The following is an 18,348-nucleotide window of genomic DNA, read 5'->3' on the forward strand; positions in this document are numbered from 1 at the left end:
ATCAAGTGTCCACCCTTGGTCAATCTCTGTGCCAGATTCTAGGGATTTCTGATAACTGAAACACATGAGGTGCTCCTTGCACCCAAATACCACCTCCTCTCTGAAGTCTTCTCTGACCACTCTAAGAAAAGTTACCATAATCTCCCCTGTCATCTCACAACATCTATATGTGTAACTCCTATGGTACATATAGCATTCTACCAAAAAAGGGAATTTCTCTTAATAATGTTTTCTATCTATATTGGGGAGGATATTTCCTAAGCAAATCCTTCAGACCCAGAATTCAAATTTTTGTTATTTTATTTGATAAAGTAAAAGTTGCCCTAGACAAAGTTAAACAGCCAAGGAAGACTTTATTGAAGACTATTGCAATAGAGGAGAGAACATGAACTCAATTTCAATGAAACAGAATGCAGGAAGGTTCTTAGGGTCTGGTGTGATGACAAGCTGGAAGGAATTTGATCACTGGGCTACCCAGAGCAACTTATCTCAGAGTCTGCCAGTGCTTTCCTCTGTGATTAGGCCATCTGCATTTGATAACTAGCACCCATTGAGGTTAGGCTTTTAGCCTCTCACAGAGACTGAGAGACAGAAGTGTATGTCCTTTGAAATGTGTATTTCAAAGGGATGGTTCTCAGGTCTTTGAGAAAGACATTTCTGGTAATACTGAGGAGAGGCTGGGAGAAGATTTACATATTTTTCAAAGGAACAGAGAAAGAATTTACAACAGCAAGTTTTCTAAAGTGAATTCAGTAAGAAAAGTGAGGTCAGGAGTCTCTCCTCAGGAAGAAATCCATCGGAAGCTAAGTCAAAGCTGAGGGGAAAGCTATCTTGATCACATTCCTTTGGTTGACCATGATGCCATCCTTTGAAGCAGCAAGGAAATCAGCACTGCTGTTTCCACACAACTATATCACATTCTGTGCCCAAAGTATAGCGACATCAATGTAGAAAAAAGTAGAGAAAGTGGAGAAAGTAGAATAAAATGGCATATACTGATTGATTTTACTTTTACTTAGTTTAGGTCATGCAATACCTATTGACAAATTATAAATATGGGAGATGGAATTCTGATTTCCTTATCTAAAATTTCTCTCTGTGTTTTCCTTTTGACCATTATCCTCTCTAAAGAAAGATATTTTACTTGGCATCTTGCTTCTCCTACTGGACAATATTTTATCAGCAATGTCAAGGGGTCTTGAAAAGTTTGATCCAAGTTAACTAAAACATTAAAGGATCATGATTTTGCTCCAAAATTCAATAGTAAAGAACATTTCTAGGCAATGGTTAGCAAATTTTCTGTGCATTATAATCAAGTTGAGGGCAGGTTAAACACATATGGCTGAGCCCCATCTTTAGAGCATCTGATTCAGTCCCCTAAGAATTAGCATGTCTAGCACATTCTCAGGTAATGCTTAAAGAGATGCTGCACAGACCACATTTTGCACCTGGAAATGTTACTCATTCTTCTCTTATGGGGACCAACAAATGTATTCTGTAAAGGGCAAATATTTGAGGCTTTGCTGGCCATGATACGAAATCAAGGATATTTTGTAAGAACTTAAATAGAAGATAAAAAACAATTTTCCATAAATTTGAACTGACAAAAATTTAGTAGATAGTAAAAATGATTGCACATAATATTTGGGGGGTACAGATCTACTAATAAGAAAGATGGGATAACATTTTTCTTAACTGATGTTGGAAGTTAGTAGCTCCTACCATCAAATCAATTAAAATGTCGTCTGCAAATACTAGCCTTTACTTACAGGCCATACAAGGAGGAGGGCTCGGTCTTGCCCATAGGCTGTAGTTTGCTAACCTCTGCAATATACTAACAGTAAAAAGAAAATCACAAAGTGATAAATAGGTAATTATACATACAAGGATGCTTGAAGAAAAACTCTCTACATGACAGGTTAGGGAAGTGAGATCCACAGTGATGAAAAAACTTTAAGGATTCTTTACAACAAATTTGTAACCTATAAATAGAAACTAAAAGATAGAACTTCATCATCAAATGTAAGGAAGTGGAATCAGTTACCTATTGTTACTGGTTCAAAAGAAAATTCAAGATCAGCTGACAGAAGGAAAATTCATACAGCTCTGGGAAACACTCATTTAACAGTTATTAATTGAGCATATACTAGAGATTTTTCAAGGCGGTGGTATATTGGAGCACATATTAAAAAGTACAGGTCATGAACTGCAGTAAAAAATTCAAGTACAAAATTACTTAAAAGATGTATTTATGTACAGTACTTAATGCATATTTGGTAACATGGCGAATTTGGAGACATAGTCGCTAGATGAAGAGATCTTACTAAGAAGTAGTTCTGTGAGGTCTAATATTTTCAGTATTCACAGAATCTGTTTCACTTAACATTAGAAAGGTAGAACAAATAATACTCAGAGAAGTCATTAGTGGACATGATATCCCTGAAGTATGCAAAAGAGTATCCTAAATTGGTGTTCCTCTTGGTAGGAATTAGTCCACTGGCAATAAAGCAATAATAAAGAAAAAGAACAGGCAAATTGATCTTTTTCTAGCTGTAGGCTATCACCATGGATAAGTATATGGTGTTAAAAATTATATTCAAAACTTTTTCCAACTAGCTACCATGTACAGCAAGATTAGAATACAGCTGACTGTTGCTAAGTGGTAGTAAACGGATTAATCTAATGGTCCTTTGACACCTAGAATATTATCATTCAAGACATAAGTAATTACTTTCAAAATTTGGAAATGTAAATATCTATATAAACATGTCTGTTTTAGCTCATGGAATTTTGACCATATAGAAGAGAATGCTTTTTTAAAAAAAAATAGAAAAAAGGGGCACCTGGGTGGTTCAGGTGGGTTAAGCCTCTGCCTTCGGCTCGGGTCATGATCTCAGGGTCCTGGGGTAGAGCCCTGCATCGGGCTCTCTGCTCAGCGGACAGCCTGCTTCCCTCTCTTTCTCTGCCTGCCTCTCTGCCTACTTGTGATTTCTCCCTCTCTCTTTCTGTCACACAAATAAATAAAATCTTAAAAAAAAAAAAAAGAAAGAAAAAAAATCTCACAGTAGAAAATTTCTTAGTAAAAAAGGATTGAAAGACATTCCTTCTCATATCATGTGTTGTTAAAATGAAGGAACAGAGAATTCTTACCTCCTGGGGCTTGCTAAGTATGAGAAAAGTTCAATCCTTTGTTAGCGGCATCTTCAAAGAACGAAGAGTCAGAGAGAATACTGCGCTTTCACAAAGACAATGCATTTTTCTCGACATATCAGTCCAGAAACATTGTGTCTTGATGAAATGAAGTCATATTATGTGTTGATGTATACCAATATATGTACACAATACAGCTTAAATATTTCAGGTAGAGTAGCGTGAACAGTTTTAAGCAATAGGTGTAATGTAACAACAACAACCTTTGTTAAACTAAATGCTACCGTCTCATCCTTGGCCCCCACAGCAGCACACCTTTTGGAAATGCAAAAGCTGGTCTCTAGTGTAAATAATATCGTCTTTGGGATGGCCAGGGGAGTCCTCATTTTTGCTACCATGCATGTGCCTTCATCTTTCCTAGGCTCATGGTGACAATTCCTGAATTAGCCATGCGCACGGTTGTGGGAGCTGCTTTTGAAAACTGAAATTCTCTAACATCTAAACCTCTCTCACTTCAATCTCTTAGACAAAACTAATCCTGTTAGATCTCATGGTGGACCTCAGAGACTGGTGTTCTGAGTAGTTGGTCAGGTTCACTCATCAGCTTAAACTGAGCTTTCCACCATAAGACTCTACACTGCTCGTGGCATCCCAATTCCTTCTCCAACAAAATGAAAGATTCCCTCAATAGGACACATTCTTTGGGAGCCGCCGACTGAGCCAGCTGAACAGAGTCCTAAATTGCTGGAAGAAGAAAAGCCATTACTTAACTTACTTGTGGAACTTCATTTGAATAAATGATTGCATGGGTAAAAGGAGCTCTCTCTCTCTCTCTCTCTCCAACACCTTACAATTTATCCTTTTGCAGTGCCAATAAGAGTATTTCATGGCCCTACTGAGAGAACTATTAAACTGTGTCCTCTCAAACTGTCATCTTACAGGAGTAAGATGCATACAAAAAATGCATACAAAAAAAAAAAAATCAGTAGATGAGCCAAGATTGGAAGGCTTCACATTTGGAAGAGAGAAAACATGCATTTTCTTTTAAGAAATAATTATGACTCTATTTGGAGATATTTCAATATGGAAAAAAGCAAGTATGAAGATAACCATGATTCTCATAGTAAAACTGGCAGTAAAGTGCCATACATATATTTAGAGATGTACCAGAGCAACTCAGATGATTACCATGAATGGCTGGATGGCAAAATGACCATAATGACACTATAAGCACAATTAGAGTCTGATGTCATGTTTAATGAATATGTTTATCCATCTGAAATACAAAGAAAGTAGGCAATGAATAGACAGAAGAGAAACCGAATTACTTTTATTTACATAAACAGTGGTACTGAGGATATAGAAGTGAATATTTTTTATTAAACATTGTTTTCTTTCTGCCAACCCTTGAGTCAATAAGATGTGTCTCTCTTCTAGACTTCAATGCTTAATCATACTTTTCTTGTCCAGATTTTATATGCAACACTGATTTCTCCATTTTATGCAGGATCCGTAATCATATTCATCATCATCACAAAATGTTTTACATCTTCCTTTCACTCTTTCACATCTCTGAAATTGATATTTGGGCTCCATGTCATTTCTGGCTGCAGTCAAAGAAGACATATAAGTCATCAGTCTAATTTTTCACTTGGGAGTCTTCTTACTTAGGGAAGAAGAAAATCTGTTTAGTTATAAGATCACGTGTGAGGGGTTTGGCAAAGCAGTTTCATGGCACTAAATTGTGGTAGCAGCTGGTACAGAAAGTGACCATGCTACAAACATTTTCCTTGCACAGATGTGTATGTCCTTATCTTACAGTTCACTCGGTACTAAGCTTTAGCTGGCTCCTGAAGGCTCTTGCCTTCCTATCTTTTTTTCTTTCTTTATTAGGACCACATTTGCTCTCCCATGCTTTCATTAAGATGACATTTGCAGTTCTTTAAAGACCTATGATTTTTATTTTCATGCTTTTTCAATGTTTTAAACTTAGTCTGATTGCCTCTTCACAGTATTATTTGTTGAATGCTTTCTTCTCCATTCCAGATCTTACTCCTAATTGAAATTTTCTTTTATTATATTAGAGCAAACACATATGTCCTTTTCACCAGTCTACAGTAATAATGAATGAATAACATGATTTAGTACTTAATAGATGTATTTTTCTTAAATGTTTTTATGGTCCTTTTATTCTTGCTGCCTTTTATGATAGTAATGGTTTCTTCTGATTCCCTGTTGTTTCCTACCCCATATATCATGATAATTGTAATACAGTAAGCATGTAATACATACTGATAGAGTAATTTATTAAGGGAAAAATATGCTCAGGAAAAAATATGGTCAGGAAACACAGTTTTGTTGTATATTAAGTGTTTAATAAAAAGAGGATCCCCACGTTAGTCTTCTAGTGAGTCATCTAAGACAATGCAAAGAAGGATGTCCTGAGATTGTAAATTCATAGATTTGGGTTCATACATTAAAATGGAAGAAAATATTTTTGTTACTTAGAATTTTATTTCTTTTAATGATTCAGTAGTACTGCAACTAATGCCTTTAGAAAAGAGACTTGGAAATCAGGCTTATTCCCCCCACCCCAAATTTTATCTTAGTATTTACTTCTCTTGGATTAGTCATTCCCTCTATCTGCATGATAGAATATAATAAGCATAGCTATCACAAATATACTTTGAATATTAAATTTTGTATATCAGGAAAAATAAAGCAATATAATTTCATTAAAATTTAGGGAATAAATTGAATTGAATTTAGATTAAAATTACATAGTGTTAACTCATAGAACTTAATTGTCTGCCCAGAACCTAAATGAAATTCAGAATGATGTTTCATTTCCATGTGGCAGGTGTTTGAGTGCATAGTATTCTCTAACCATTTGGTTGAGAACTAGTCAAAAACTTCAAATGTAGAGAAAACTTCAAATGGACTAACTTTATGGTTCTTAATAAAGTTAGTAAAAAATAAGAGGAAGTTAAGCATAAAATGAAAGAGATTGTCAGGAGGGTTTTGCCATGTGGATATATGTATGTCCTTTTGGAATGGAAAGGTGACTCACCATGACAGAATCTCTGCTCACCAGTAAATTTTGGTGAAATCTAAAGTTATTTCAGATCCGTATTTGATGTAATGAAAAGTAGAGAGGTGCCTGGGTGGCTCAGTGGGTTAAAGCCTCTGCCTTTGGCTCAGGTCATGATGCCAGGGTCCTGGGATGGAGCCCTACATCGGGCTCTCTGCTCTGCAGGGAGCCTGCTTCCTCCCCTCTCTCTCTGGCTGCCTCTCTGTCTACTTGTGATCTCTGTCTGTCAAATAAATAAATAAATAAATAAATAAATAAAATCTTAAAAAAAAATAGAGAAGAGTGTGATGCATGGTTACATTTTACTTTAAAAAAAAAAAAAACTTTTATTGGGATAATTATCTTTTAGTCTCGTCTGTATTCTTGAGACTCCACTGTCTTGCCATTGATGTTAGTAATTAGTGAAACAGAGAATAAAAAAGCGGAAGTCAAACTTTAGCCTTTGTGAATAAGATGAGCTATATTTTGGGCATATTAGGATTAAAGAATTTAGAAACCAGCAAGGTAATTAAATTCCACAACTAGACATAAATGCAGCTTTGTGGTTTAGGAAGATTTGAGAAAAAAAAAATTCGTAATAGCAGAATTCACTACAGTGAACAAGATAATCTCAGGAAAGCATATGAAACAAGAAGAAAAGGGATTCAGAGACAAAGTACTGGACGCCACTGCATTTAAGAGACCATCAAATAATCTTCAGACAATTGTCAAAACAGTGATAAACTCTAGCAGTGTGAAGAAGTCCACAGGATGAAGAATAAAAATAGGACTTTGGGTTTGTTTTTAAGAAAACACTGATCCGGGCACCTGGGTGGTTCAGTAGGTTAAAGCCTCTGCCTTCAGCTCATGTCATGATCCCAGAGTTCTGGGATCGAGCCCCACATCAGGCTCTCTGCTCAGAGAGCCTGCTTCCCTTCCTCTCTCTCTGCCTGCCTCTCTGCCTACTTGTGATCTCTTCTGTCAAATAAATAAATAAATAAAATATTAAAAAAAGAAAAAAGAAAACACTGATCACATTAGCATGAAGATGTTGTTAATTGATGAGAGGGTGAATGTATTGGTGAACTGTTTTTCAAGAAATGTGGTGAAGAATAGAATAAAGCAGATTAGAGAATAGCTTAAAGGAAAAAAATCTCATGAAATCCAACTAATTATACCTTGAATATATCCAGAATCCTACCATTCCTCATTGTTTTTATTGTTAGCACCATGGACTGAGCTACCACAATGTGTTACTTATACTACATTAATATCTCCTAACTCATGAAAGTATCTCAGAGAGGATTTTCTTTTTCTTTTTATTATCTTGTAATGAAATTCAAATATTCCTATGGCTAAAAGCCCACAGGATTTCTCTCAGAACAGAGGGCAAGAGCCCTTCTCGTTCCTAAAAAGCTCTGGGTGATCTGCCAACACATTTCCTTTCTGACCAGCTCACTCGGGACTCTCCTCCCCACTCACTCTTCTCCAGCACCCATCACAGGCATTCCCCACAAATCTCAAGTGAGGTCTCATGATGCCTTCGGACGTCTGTCAATTTTTTGCTCAAGTGTTACCTTCTCAATAAGGGCTCCTGAAAAATCCTATTTAAAATTTCATTTTTGAGTCCCTTAACTCTAACTTACCATCTTCCAACATCCTCTCTGAGATACTTTCTTGGGTTAGGAGATATTAATGTAATATATGTAACACATTATGGTAGCTCAGTTCATGGTGCTAACAATAAAAATAATGAGGAATGGTAGGATTCTGGATACATTCAAGGTATAATTAGTTGGATTTCATGAGGTTTTTTTTTTTTTTTTTTCCTTAAGCTACTTTCTAATTTGCTTGTTTCTTGTGTTCACTGCCTGTATTTTTCTCCACCTCTAGAATATGAGCTCTTCAAAGATAGAAAATATTGTCTGTTTTGTTTATTAATGTGTCCCAGTCTTATTACATTATGGCGACACATAGTCGGTTCTCAAGGAATATTATTGAATCGGTAACTAAATGAGAGAGGGGTTGTGAGATGCAGTGCCTGACATATTGTCAGTGTTATGAATTGACATTGCTCTTCTTGGGGATGGATCCCATATCTTACTCACTTTTCAACTCTATCAAATTAGATCAGAAAACCTCTTATCACGTACCACTTCTTGGTGGCCAAGTTACTTAAAATTCACTTTGTAATCAGTAAACATCAGTTCCTTAAGACAGGAGCTGTAAGTTTTTATTTTCATGTCCCACACCCATAACATCATACCTGGGAAGAGGCAAGCCATTAGTCAAATGTTTTCTGTATAAATAAATTACTATTTGGAGTTAGATTTTGTTCTTGCCCAAGGACATTGAGGTAAAGTAAATCCTGAAATGGAGAGGGTTTGAGTGTGTGATATCATCTGCTGCTAGTCCCATGCTGGAATTTGATGGTGATAGACCTCATTTCAATGGAATGCTTTTAACTGATTCAGGTGTGTATTGAACTATTAACTACAACAAAAATACCCAATGCCTGATAGTGTCTGTTTTATCAGAGTCGCTTCTAATCCTGACTCATAGAGAACTAAAATGCAGGAAGACACACAGTGTTGTGGAAATTTTGATTCTAGACCAGAGGAGAGAAAAATGGGAAATTTTCAGCTCTTTAGAGCTAAGTACAGTTACCCTTGAACAATGCGGGGCTTAGAGGCATTGATGGCCCCTCCACCTTCCCACACAGTTGAAAATACACATGTAACTTCTGACTCTCCCAAAACTTTATGTAGCCACTGCTGACTGGAAGTTTTATGGATGATATAAAGTCAATTAACATATATTACGTATTCTGTCTGTGTTATATACTGCATCTTTCTTTTTTAAGATTTTATTTATTTATTTGACAGAGAGAAACCACACAGCAGTGAGAGTGGCAGGCAGAGGGAGAGACAGGTTCCCAGAAGGACAGGGAGCCTGATGCTGGGCTTTCTCCCGGGATTCTGGGATCCTGACCTGAGCTGAAGGCAGAGGCTTAACTGACTGAGTCACCTGGGTGCCCCTATATACTGTATTCTTACAATAAAGTAAGCTAGAGAAAAGAAAATGCTATTAAGAAAATCATAAGGAAGGGAAATACATCTGTAATACTGTACTGTATTTATCTAAAAACAATCCATGTATAAATGGATTCATGCACTTCAAACCCATGTTGTTCAAAGGTCAGCTCAGTTTCAGATTATCAAGCTGTTTTATCAATTAACCCAATGAACGTTATAATGCATGAGCAAGAAATTTGCCAGATATCTTCCCTTATGTATTTACCTTTTTTTTTCCTTTTCTTTCATTCTTTCTTTTTGTTGCTATAAACAAATTCTGAGGTCAGTATGAATAATTAGTGACACTTCTTTCTCTTTAAGGAAATAGGATGCAGAAGTTTATCAAAAGGGCTTCTAGAACGTTTCATCAATATCACGTACAGCACAGACTTAAAAATTTCTTCACGGAAGAATATTAATTTCATAGTTGATGCCCATAGGTTTATATTCTCCTTCAAGTTTGTCATATTTGTTCCTTGGGCTGAAGGAAAGCTGGTGGCCTAGACCACACAAAGAGAGGCTAGCTTAGAAATGCAGATGGTTTTGGTTTTCTCTGTCAAGCACTGAAGGTTGGAGGGTCTACAGGTACAGATTAGTTCATATGCAGAGATACCTTGGGTATCTTTCAGAAAACCTCTTATCACCTACCACTTCTTGGTGGCCAATTAAAAACTCAATTCTTATTTGTCCCATATTAATAGTATATTAAGTTTCTCAATTCTACATTATAGGTCTTGATTATCTTAGGTAAAAGTCAAACATTCATTTCTTCTCAACATGACTAATGTATTTATTGTTCAAAAGTAGAGCTATTTTCCCCCCCTGGGGCTACCAATATATCATCTCTATCCCATATGTAATAAAATATGAAAATTTCAAATAGATAATTCTCATAATAAGACACATAAAATGTGCTATCTGGAAACATTGATTTTTTTTGTTTCTATTTTTTAATTTTTAAATTTCTGTGAGAATGAGTGCTTAATTATAAGCCAGTGGTTCTAAATCAGGAGTGATTTTGCCTCCAAAGGGGATAATTTTTTTTAAATTATTAAAAAGATTTTTGTTTATTTATTTGTTAGAGCATAACTGGGGAGGAGGGGCAGAGGGAAAGGGAGAAACAGACTCCCTACTGAGTAGGGAACCCAACCAGTGCTCTATTCCAGGACCTGAGATGCTTAACTGACTGAACCAATCAGTCAGTTAACTGACCTGAGCCAAAGGCAGACACTTAAGAAACTGAGCCACCTGGGAATCCTCCAAAGGGGATTTTCAACAATGTAGGTAGACATTTTTGATTGTCACAATTAGGAGAAGGGGTATGTTGGCATCTGGTGGGTAAAGGCTAGGGATGCTAAGAAACATCTTGCTAAAGATATAATGCATAGGATAGCTGCCACAGCAAAGAATTGTCTGGATCAAAATACCAATAGTTCTCAGGTTGAAAACTATTTAAATGTACTATAAAGATACTTTTGAGATATTTATATTGCAAGGGAACACTCTGAGAACTCAAAGTCTATTTTAAGTTATTAGAATTTATGAAAGATATTGCATGTGAAACTCTAGTGTGTGCTTAGCAAGTCATTGCTTCATAATGCGAAGTCTTATTTTTATTAGAATAAAACAAAAAAAGTAAATAGTCTCTTGCGATGGAAACATATCCAGAAACTTTATCTAAATAGAGAAAAAAAAAGATATTTCTTTCTCTGTACATGTCACTGTAATAGATAATGCTTAGTATGAACATAGACTCTTATATCTCATATCTGCATTTAGAAGACGTAATGAGACGCCATAATAAAAACATAAAGAGAGGTAACAAAGACAACTACACTTGTGATAGGCACTTTATAATATACAGAACTGTCGAATCACTATATTGTACACCTGAAACTAATATAATACTGTATATCAACTAAACTTAAAAATAGAAGGAAGGAAGGAAAGTGGGAAGGAAAGAAGGAAGGAAGGGGGGAAAAAAAAAAGAAGGGAAGGGAATGGAAGAAAGAAAGAAAAAAATATATCCAGAGGGTAACTGGGGCCAGGAAATTCTTTGACTTCTCATCTCCTCTGAGTCCAAGTCTGGCTCACATATATCCACTTAATAAATTTCATTTTACTTGTTAAGTTATCAAAAATATTTTAATTTTATTTGGGAGAAAGGCAAGTTTCTGTTTTACTGCTATGTTGTGTTATTGATGATTTTTTTCCCCAAAAAGAATCCCAAATTAATATCAATAATTAAGCTGCATTCCTAAGTTCATAAAAGAAGCAGAATGTGTATTTTTGAATAGCAACTCTATGATACAGCTGTATTGTGGAGAGTGTTATAGTAGAAAATCCTGTGGTCCCTCAGAGGAAGTGGCAAGAGCAACTCAGGCAGAGTAGAGCAGAAGAGTGCAGGCTACTCCTCCTTTCTGTTGTGTGTATCCTCAGACAGGGTCACCCCAGGACTGGGGAGCCGAACTCAGTTGTTAGCCATAGTTTCTGTCTTCGTCAAAAAAATTAATCACATAGAGTCTCATCTCCTTCATGGAATTCAGACCCTTCCATTTTTACTCTCTCTTGTAAATACACACTTTTCCTCCACTAAACAATAAATAAGGACAGGGGTGTCTGGGTGGCACAGTTGGTTAAGTGTCCAACTCTTGGTTTCAGCTTAGGTCATGATCTCAGGTTCTTGAGATCAAGCCCCTCATCCAGCTCCACAGTCCAAGCAAAGTCTGTTTGAGATTCTCTCTCCCCTTCCCTCTGCCCCTCCCTCTGGGGCTCTCTCTCTTTCAAATAAATAAATATATCTTTTAAAAATGATAAATAAAGGGCACCTGGGTGGCTCAATTTATTAAATCTCTGCCTTTGGCTCAGGTCATGATCTCAGGGTCCTAGGATCGAGTCCCACATTGGGCTCTCTGCTTAGCAGGGAGCCTGCTTCCCCCCACCCTCTGCCTGCCTCTCTGTCTACTTGTGATCTCTCTCTCTGTCAAATAAATTTAAAAAATCTTAAAAAATAAAATAAAATAAAATGATATATAAGGACAGAAATTTGAGCTTATTGTGATTACCTTTGTTCTTCTATTCTTACACTAATCCTTCTCTTACTTCAGCTCTTTCTGTCACGAGCAGGATCTGCACTCTTTATATATAGTCTCACAAGCCCTGTGTTTATTATATATTTCACAGCATAGTCTATAGAGCAATGTTTAATGATAAAATGGCAGCACCTTTCCACTGCAGGCTTGCATCTCAGAAAGATGTTTCTCCCATTTCTTTGACTTAGGGATTCTTACAACATTATTTATGTCAACCAACACAAAGCAGATAGAACTTTGAAGAGTTCTTGGGGAACTTGAATTAAATAAATTCTGCTTACTTCTGGCACCGAGAAATCAAGAGAAAATGCAATGTAAAGTCACCAGATACATAGGTGACATAGAACCAACTCTGAATGGCTCAATATTAAATTTTATTTAATTCTTTGAGATACACAGGCTTTGAGGGATATTCTGGGAAGACTTAATAACACTGGTCCTCTCTTCTTGGAGCATGTATCTCTTTCTTGTCTTCTGTAAGCTTTACTTCTGTAAGCAGCAATGGGATCCAGGTCGTATGCAGAAAGCAATCCTAATTTCACTTTCATGGCACTCAACTCTACATCGGCCATTACCCTTTCTGCACTCTCTCCTCAAATCCAAGCTACCATATTGGGGATATTTCTTTTTGGCTGTAAGAAGGAAAGAATGACTGAAATTAGCAATTTAACTATGACACACATTTTAAAAGAAGAAAGTCAAAGAAGTAAAAGATTTTTGTATAGTTCAAAAGGAAATGTCCCCCTTCTAATTAATGACTGGGAAAAATCTTAATTGAGCAAAGCTTAAGTGAATGTACCTGAAAATCATGGAAGTGTCTTGGACCTAAGTTAGGTGTGCCAGTTTGCTTCCTTACAAATGACTGCATAGTAACTCTGGGATAGTTCCCCAATCAGTTTAAGAAGTATTCATAATTGACCTCTCAGGCTTAGTCTCTATAATTATCCAGTTGCATTTGCGCTCTCCCTTTTATCTCTCACAAACATTATTTAGAAAAAATGTACTTTTCCGGTTTTTCTAGAGATTTTTACTGCAGCTTGATTTTACTTTTCTAAAATGTTGAGATAGAAGTAAAGTTAAGCAATTTGACTGAATTCCTGCAACTACCCTGGGTATTTTGGGATTTATCTCCACAAAGAAATTACCTAACTCATATCCATGTCTGATGACAACATTGATTTAAAAAATGGGAATGACTAGAATGTGGGACCATTGTTGGTCATTACAAGATTGCTAACATTACTGGTGTTCTGAACAACATGTTTTATCTTGTAGCTTGGAGACTGACTTTCACTTGAAGTTTGTATTTATGGTAAGTGGAGATATTTAGGGAATTGGGAGATGTTGGTCTGTATTGGTCTATTCCAAGCCAAATACATTTTAATTTTATATTTCACAATATGTGCTGATCCATGTGTTTTCAGAAGCCCTATATTTTCAAGTATTTTTTTTAATACACATCACTTTTAATAAGTAATCACCTTACTCATGTGGTGAGATTGAGGGGAAATGGTGTGGGAGAATTCCAAATATTGCCAAAGGTCAGACTCAAATATTTTTGTATACTTGTGGCATGAAAATAAATAAATTTTTCCACTAATTTCAACCATTAATTAGGTTTGGTGTTCTAATCTGTCCTTTTAAAGACCAGGCCTTTCTACCTAGACATTACATCTGCGTTTCCAAGAGTTGGTGGTGAGTGGTGATACCTCTTAATGGAAACCTAGACTCAGAGCAACATTATCTATATTACTGGTATAAATAGCAGATATAAAACCTAACTATTCTATTAAAATAACCTCTCTTCTAGTGATAATTGAAGCAATGCAGAATATGACACAATTTACAGCAGAAAAAAAATAGTTACTTTGCACAGATTAAATGTTAATTTCTGAATGTCATTTTTTATTGTATAACTTCTAAGAAGTTACTATCATCAAACCCATGGATGATTTGCCAGTGACAGAAACCTGAATTATACTCACTTTAGACAAGAGGATTGTCCCACTCATCACACTATTGTTCAGGATAGCCCCCTAAACTGACCTCACCCCTTCTCCTACCCATTTGTTGTCTTATTTAACCTTTCTAAAAAACATTATCTTCTTTCTTTTCCTTTTCAGCTCTAAATATAAGTATCCCCAAGCTTGTGTCTTTGGATTGCTGATACTCATCTTTGCAAGCCTCCACCCACTCATTCCACTATTAGGTATATGCCCTGTTAAGCTCTGACTTAATCTCTAGTGCAGGTTTTCTCACCCTCAACACCATTGACCTTTTGAGTTGGACAATTCTTTGTTGTGGGGTGCTATCCTGTTCACTGAAGAATGTTTAGCAACATCCTTGGCTTCTACAAACTAGATACCAATAGTACCAGTTGTGACAACTTAAAAGGTCTCCAGACATTGCCTAATGGAGGGTGAAGTTGCCTCTAATTGAAAATACTGTTTTCAGTGATTAAAACTACTATTCTTGTGATGCTGTGATAAGTCAAACATATTGTTTTCAGCCTTTGATACATTGTTTAAATATGGTCTTTCTGGAGTCTCTTCTGATCCCTTTCAGGGAAGTAAACTCTCTTTCCACTGCTCCCACAAGGCCCTTCCTAGGCACTTCCTATGTCTCATTCAGCCTGCATCCATTAACATGTTCACATGCTAGGGAATTTCTTTAAACAGTATACAAATTTTACTTAATATATAAGCCAGAAATGGGCAAGGTATTTCCTGAAATATCTTTCAACCTATAATTTCTTTTTATTTTCACTCACCTGTCATTTTGTTCTTTAGGCTACCATTAAACTTGTTGGAAATGGCATGGAGTGGAGGGGGAGGAATTATGACTATTCTTTCAGCACAAAACCATACTATCTTAGGGGCACCTTGGTGGCTCAGTCTGTTGGGCATCTGCCTTACCTCAGGTCATGATCGTGGGATCCTGAGATCGAACCCCACATTGGGTTCCCTTTTTAGGGACGAGTGTGTTCTCCTTCTCCCTCTGACCCTTCCATGTTCTTTTTTTTTTTTTTTAAAGATTTTATTTATTTATTTGACAGAGTACACAAGTAGGCAGAGAGGCAGACAGAGAGAGAGAGAGAGAAGCAGGCTCTGCACTGAGCAGGGAGCCTGATGCGGGGCTCGATCCCAGGACCCTGGAATCATGACCTGGGCTGAAGGCAGAGGCTGACCCTTCCATGTTCTCACTCACTCTTTCAAATGAATAAATTAAAAAAAATTAGAACTATACTATTCTAGATTCAGAGTACATGTCAGATTTAAAGAGAAGTGATTATTGGCATATTTTTTTCAGTTTGGCAGATGAAGTAAAACAACACATGGGAATGAAACTGTACCTCAGTTCTAGACATTTGATGCATTTATAGCCTCTAAAAATGAAGAGGAAAGTTAAGTGACTTCAATGGAAATTTCCCTGTATAGACAGTTTAATGGCTTTTATCTGGACATCTCTTCATCTGTAACTGTCTGAGTGGGAAAACAATGAGGTTTTCTACCTCAATTTTGAGTAAGGACTTTTATACTTTGCAGGTGAGATATAAAAAATAACTGAAGAACTCTAAAAGCCATACATATGACATTTTGTTCAGTTTAAGTGAACATCTATATATTGGTGAATACATAAGTTGAAAGACAACATCCTTATTGCTTTACTACTTTCTACATCTATATTTCCTACCAAATCTTTTCTAAATTTGTGTCTGGACTTTTTTTTTTTTGTCAGTATTATAGTTTTCTAAAAGTTTGATTGATGTGTGATTAACAAGGACAATGGTCTTACTTTAATAATATAAGAAAAAATATACAAAAAGTTAATAACACTGATGTTGTAATCTATGCTACTGTATCCCCAACTGGTTTTTAATTTCTAAATCCACAGGACACATGATATTTTATTTGTTGATAAATGCATGAATAGTTTTAATTATTGGTAAGAGTACCTAATATAACTGTTACAAAGAAAAAATAATGAAATTTTAAAAATAATTTTAAAAATGGCGAAAACAGAGACAGGCCTGACATAGTGATCTAGTCATGCTAGCTATTGTTGAAATTAAAAGAAGAAAAGGATTTATCACATGTTAAAAGCTGTATGAATCTGTATAGAGTATCTTTTAAGCCCTGTCTAGAACTGGAAAACAAAAATTCAGAGATCCTTTTGAGTTTTTGAATGAAGGAAATTTTTGAATGGAGAGAAAGGAAGTTATTCTTTTAGTTAAGATGAACAATTAATTGTATTTCTTTGTTATTTCAATAATGCTTGATCTCTATTTGAATTTTATCCACTTGCAAATTTTAAATGATAATTTATCCGTTTATTATGTATACATTATATACATTTTTAGATTGCCATGATGGATTCTATAATATTCACAATGAAAGGATAAATTAGTTTCCTTTCCTAGACCTCTATTATGATTTCTATTGGGCCTAAAGAAATCACTCAGATATCAAAAAAGGAATGTTTTCCTGAGAGGTAGAGAATTTGAGCCTAATTTCAGTGCCAATTAGGTAGACTTTAACTAATCCTTTCACTTAATCTCTTTAAAAAAGAGGTAATAAGCGATCTCTTCTAAAATGTATTATTCTATTTCCATACAATTCATACTTACACATTAACTCAGGATTAACAAGATTCTCTTGTTACGTACCTGATGTAAAAAGGTAGCCTTTGAGGGTGGAAAAAAAATCTCATGAAAAAAATAGCTTGTGTACAAGGTATTACACTCAACATCCATGTGATCTGTAGCAGTCAAAGACAGAAAGATAGTGACCAGAAATATAGAAAGAAAGGTCAAAAATGGACATGATTTGCCTATATACTGAGAATAGAATAGTAAGAAAGGCTTTTGTTCATTGGAAGTAGTACACTGGCATAGGTTAAAAAGAAGCAAAAGGTAAATAGATCTTCCTCTAGCACAGAAACATCTATCCCTTACCAATTGATTATGCTAAAGAACATTTTTTTTCCAGTAAAAATAGATTCTAACAAATTGCTTCAGGATAAAGTTGATGAGACTAACATATTGATCTAATTATTTTAAACTTTTTGTTTTGAAACAAAAGTTTAGATTTATAGAAGTTTAGATTAAAGAAGAGTTGTAAGGGTAATAGAAGCGAAATTCCCTTTTTGGTAACATCTCACGTAATCATGCTTACATTATAAAAACTAAGAAATGAACATTGGTAACATTGGTATAATACTACCAACTAAACTGCAAATTTTACTCACACCACACCAATTTTCCCACTATCTTTAAAAAAATATATATTTTTTTCTATTCTGGGGTCCAAGCCAGGATACCAGATTGCAGTTAGTATAAAAATCTTTTAATCCCATACTTTTAAATCTTAGTTTTAATCAGAAACAACCTATGTCTCCTCAAATTCATTAGCACAAATAAGCCCATAAACATTTTCATGTTACCTGGTAAAATTGTGGCCCAAAAGAGCAGAATAAAGAAAAAGAGATGAATCTTCATGGTGGAGTTTCTCAGGAAAAAAAATACTATATACATGCATATATATATATATATATATATATATATATATATATCCAGATCTTGTTCAAGTCAGGGGTTTCCAAATAAGAAAACAGAGAATCCTTTTATTTATAGATTCTCTTGGGAAGTGGTTTTAACTACTGAGGCTTATCAATAGTGAGAACATTTGTATGCTTGGTTGAATTGTGCATGCTCAAAGAACATGGTCATAAGAATTATTACTAAATTTTTCCCATAAAAGTAAAACCTGCTTGTATTACCTTAGACTTTCCTGAAAACACAAACTTTGACTTGTAGAGGAAATATGATTGGATTGCTGAAACATCAGAGTGGAAATGTTATAGCAATACATTCCTCTATTATATGTTACATATGATGCTAAATATTCTAATATTTTTAGTATTAAATTACTGAATGTCTGAAACAGGACTTTATAGCTATAAG

At 35.4% G+C, this 18,348-nt stretch overlaps 2 protein-coding genes across 2 annotated transcripts; both read right to left on the bottom strand.

The window, feature by feature from the left end:
* Positions 1–4,623: 4,623 nt before the first annotated feature.
* Positions 4,624–9,035, bottom strand: LOC116589364 (beta-defensin 110-like). Its single transcript, XM_032341351.1, has 2 exons — positions 8,941–9,035; positions 4,624–4,789 (listed from the first exon to the last, which is right to left on the bottom strand). Exons 1-2 carry the CDS (start codon positions 9,033–9,035, stop codon positions 4,624–4,626), a joined length of 261 nt encoding a protein of 86 aa, XP_032197242.1.
* Positions 9,036–12,869: 3,834 nt separating this feature from the next.
* LOC116587845 (beta-defensin 110) lies at positions 12,870–17,883 on the bottom strand. The gene is made up of 2 exons (XM_032338375.1): positions 17,829–17,883; positions 12,870–13,018 (listed from the first exon to the last, which is right to left on the bottom strand). Exons 1-2 carry the CDS (start codon positions 17,881–17,883, stop codon positions 12,870–12,872), a joined length of 204 nt encoding a protein of 67 aa, XP_032194266.1.
* Positions 17,884–18,348: the final 465 nt, after the last annotated feature.

The sequence above is a fragment of the Mustela erminea genome, chromosome 4 (assembly GCF_009829155.1).
Source record: "Mustela erminea isolate mMusErm1 chromosome 4, mMusErm1.Pri, whole genome shotgun sequence".
Classification (NCBI taxonomy): Eukaryota; Metazoa; Chordata; class Mammalia; order Carnivora; family Mustelidae; genus Mustela; species Mustela erminea.

Bases quoted from the DNA above. Each gene is read 5' to 3' on its own strand.
- LOC116589364 (XM_032341351.1), bottom strand. From the start codon at position 9,035: ATGTTAATTGACTTTATATCATCCATAAAACTTCCAGTCAGCAGTGGC. The intron at 4,790-8,940 runs GTGTGGGAAGGT...GTGAAAAATTAG, and splicing joins TTACATGTGTATTTTCAACT to ACTGATGACTTATATGTCTT.
- LOC116587845 (XM_032338375.1), bottom strand. From the start codon at position 17,883: ATGAAGATTCATCTCTTTTTCTTTATTCTGCTCTTTTGGGCCACAATT. The intron at 13,019-17,828 runs GTAACATGAAAA...TCCTTCTTACAG, and splicing joins TTGGGCCACAATTTTACCAG to CCAAAAAGAAATATCCCCAA.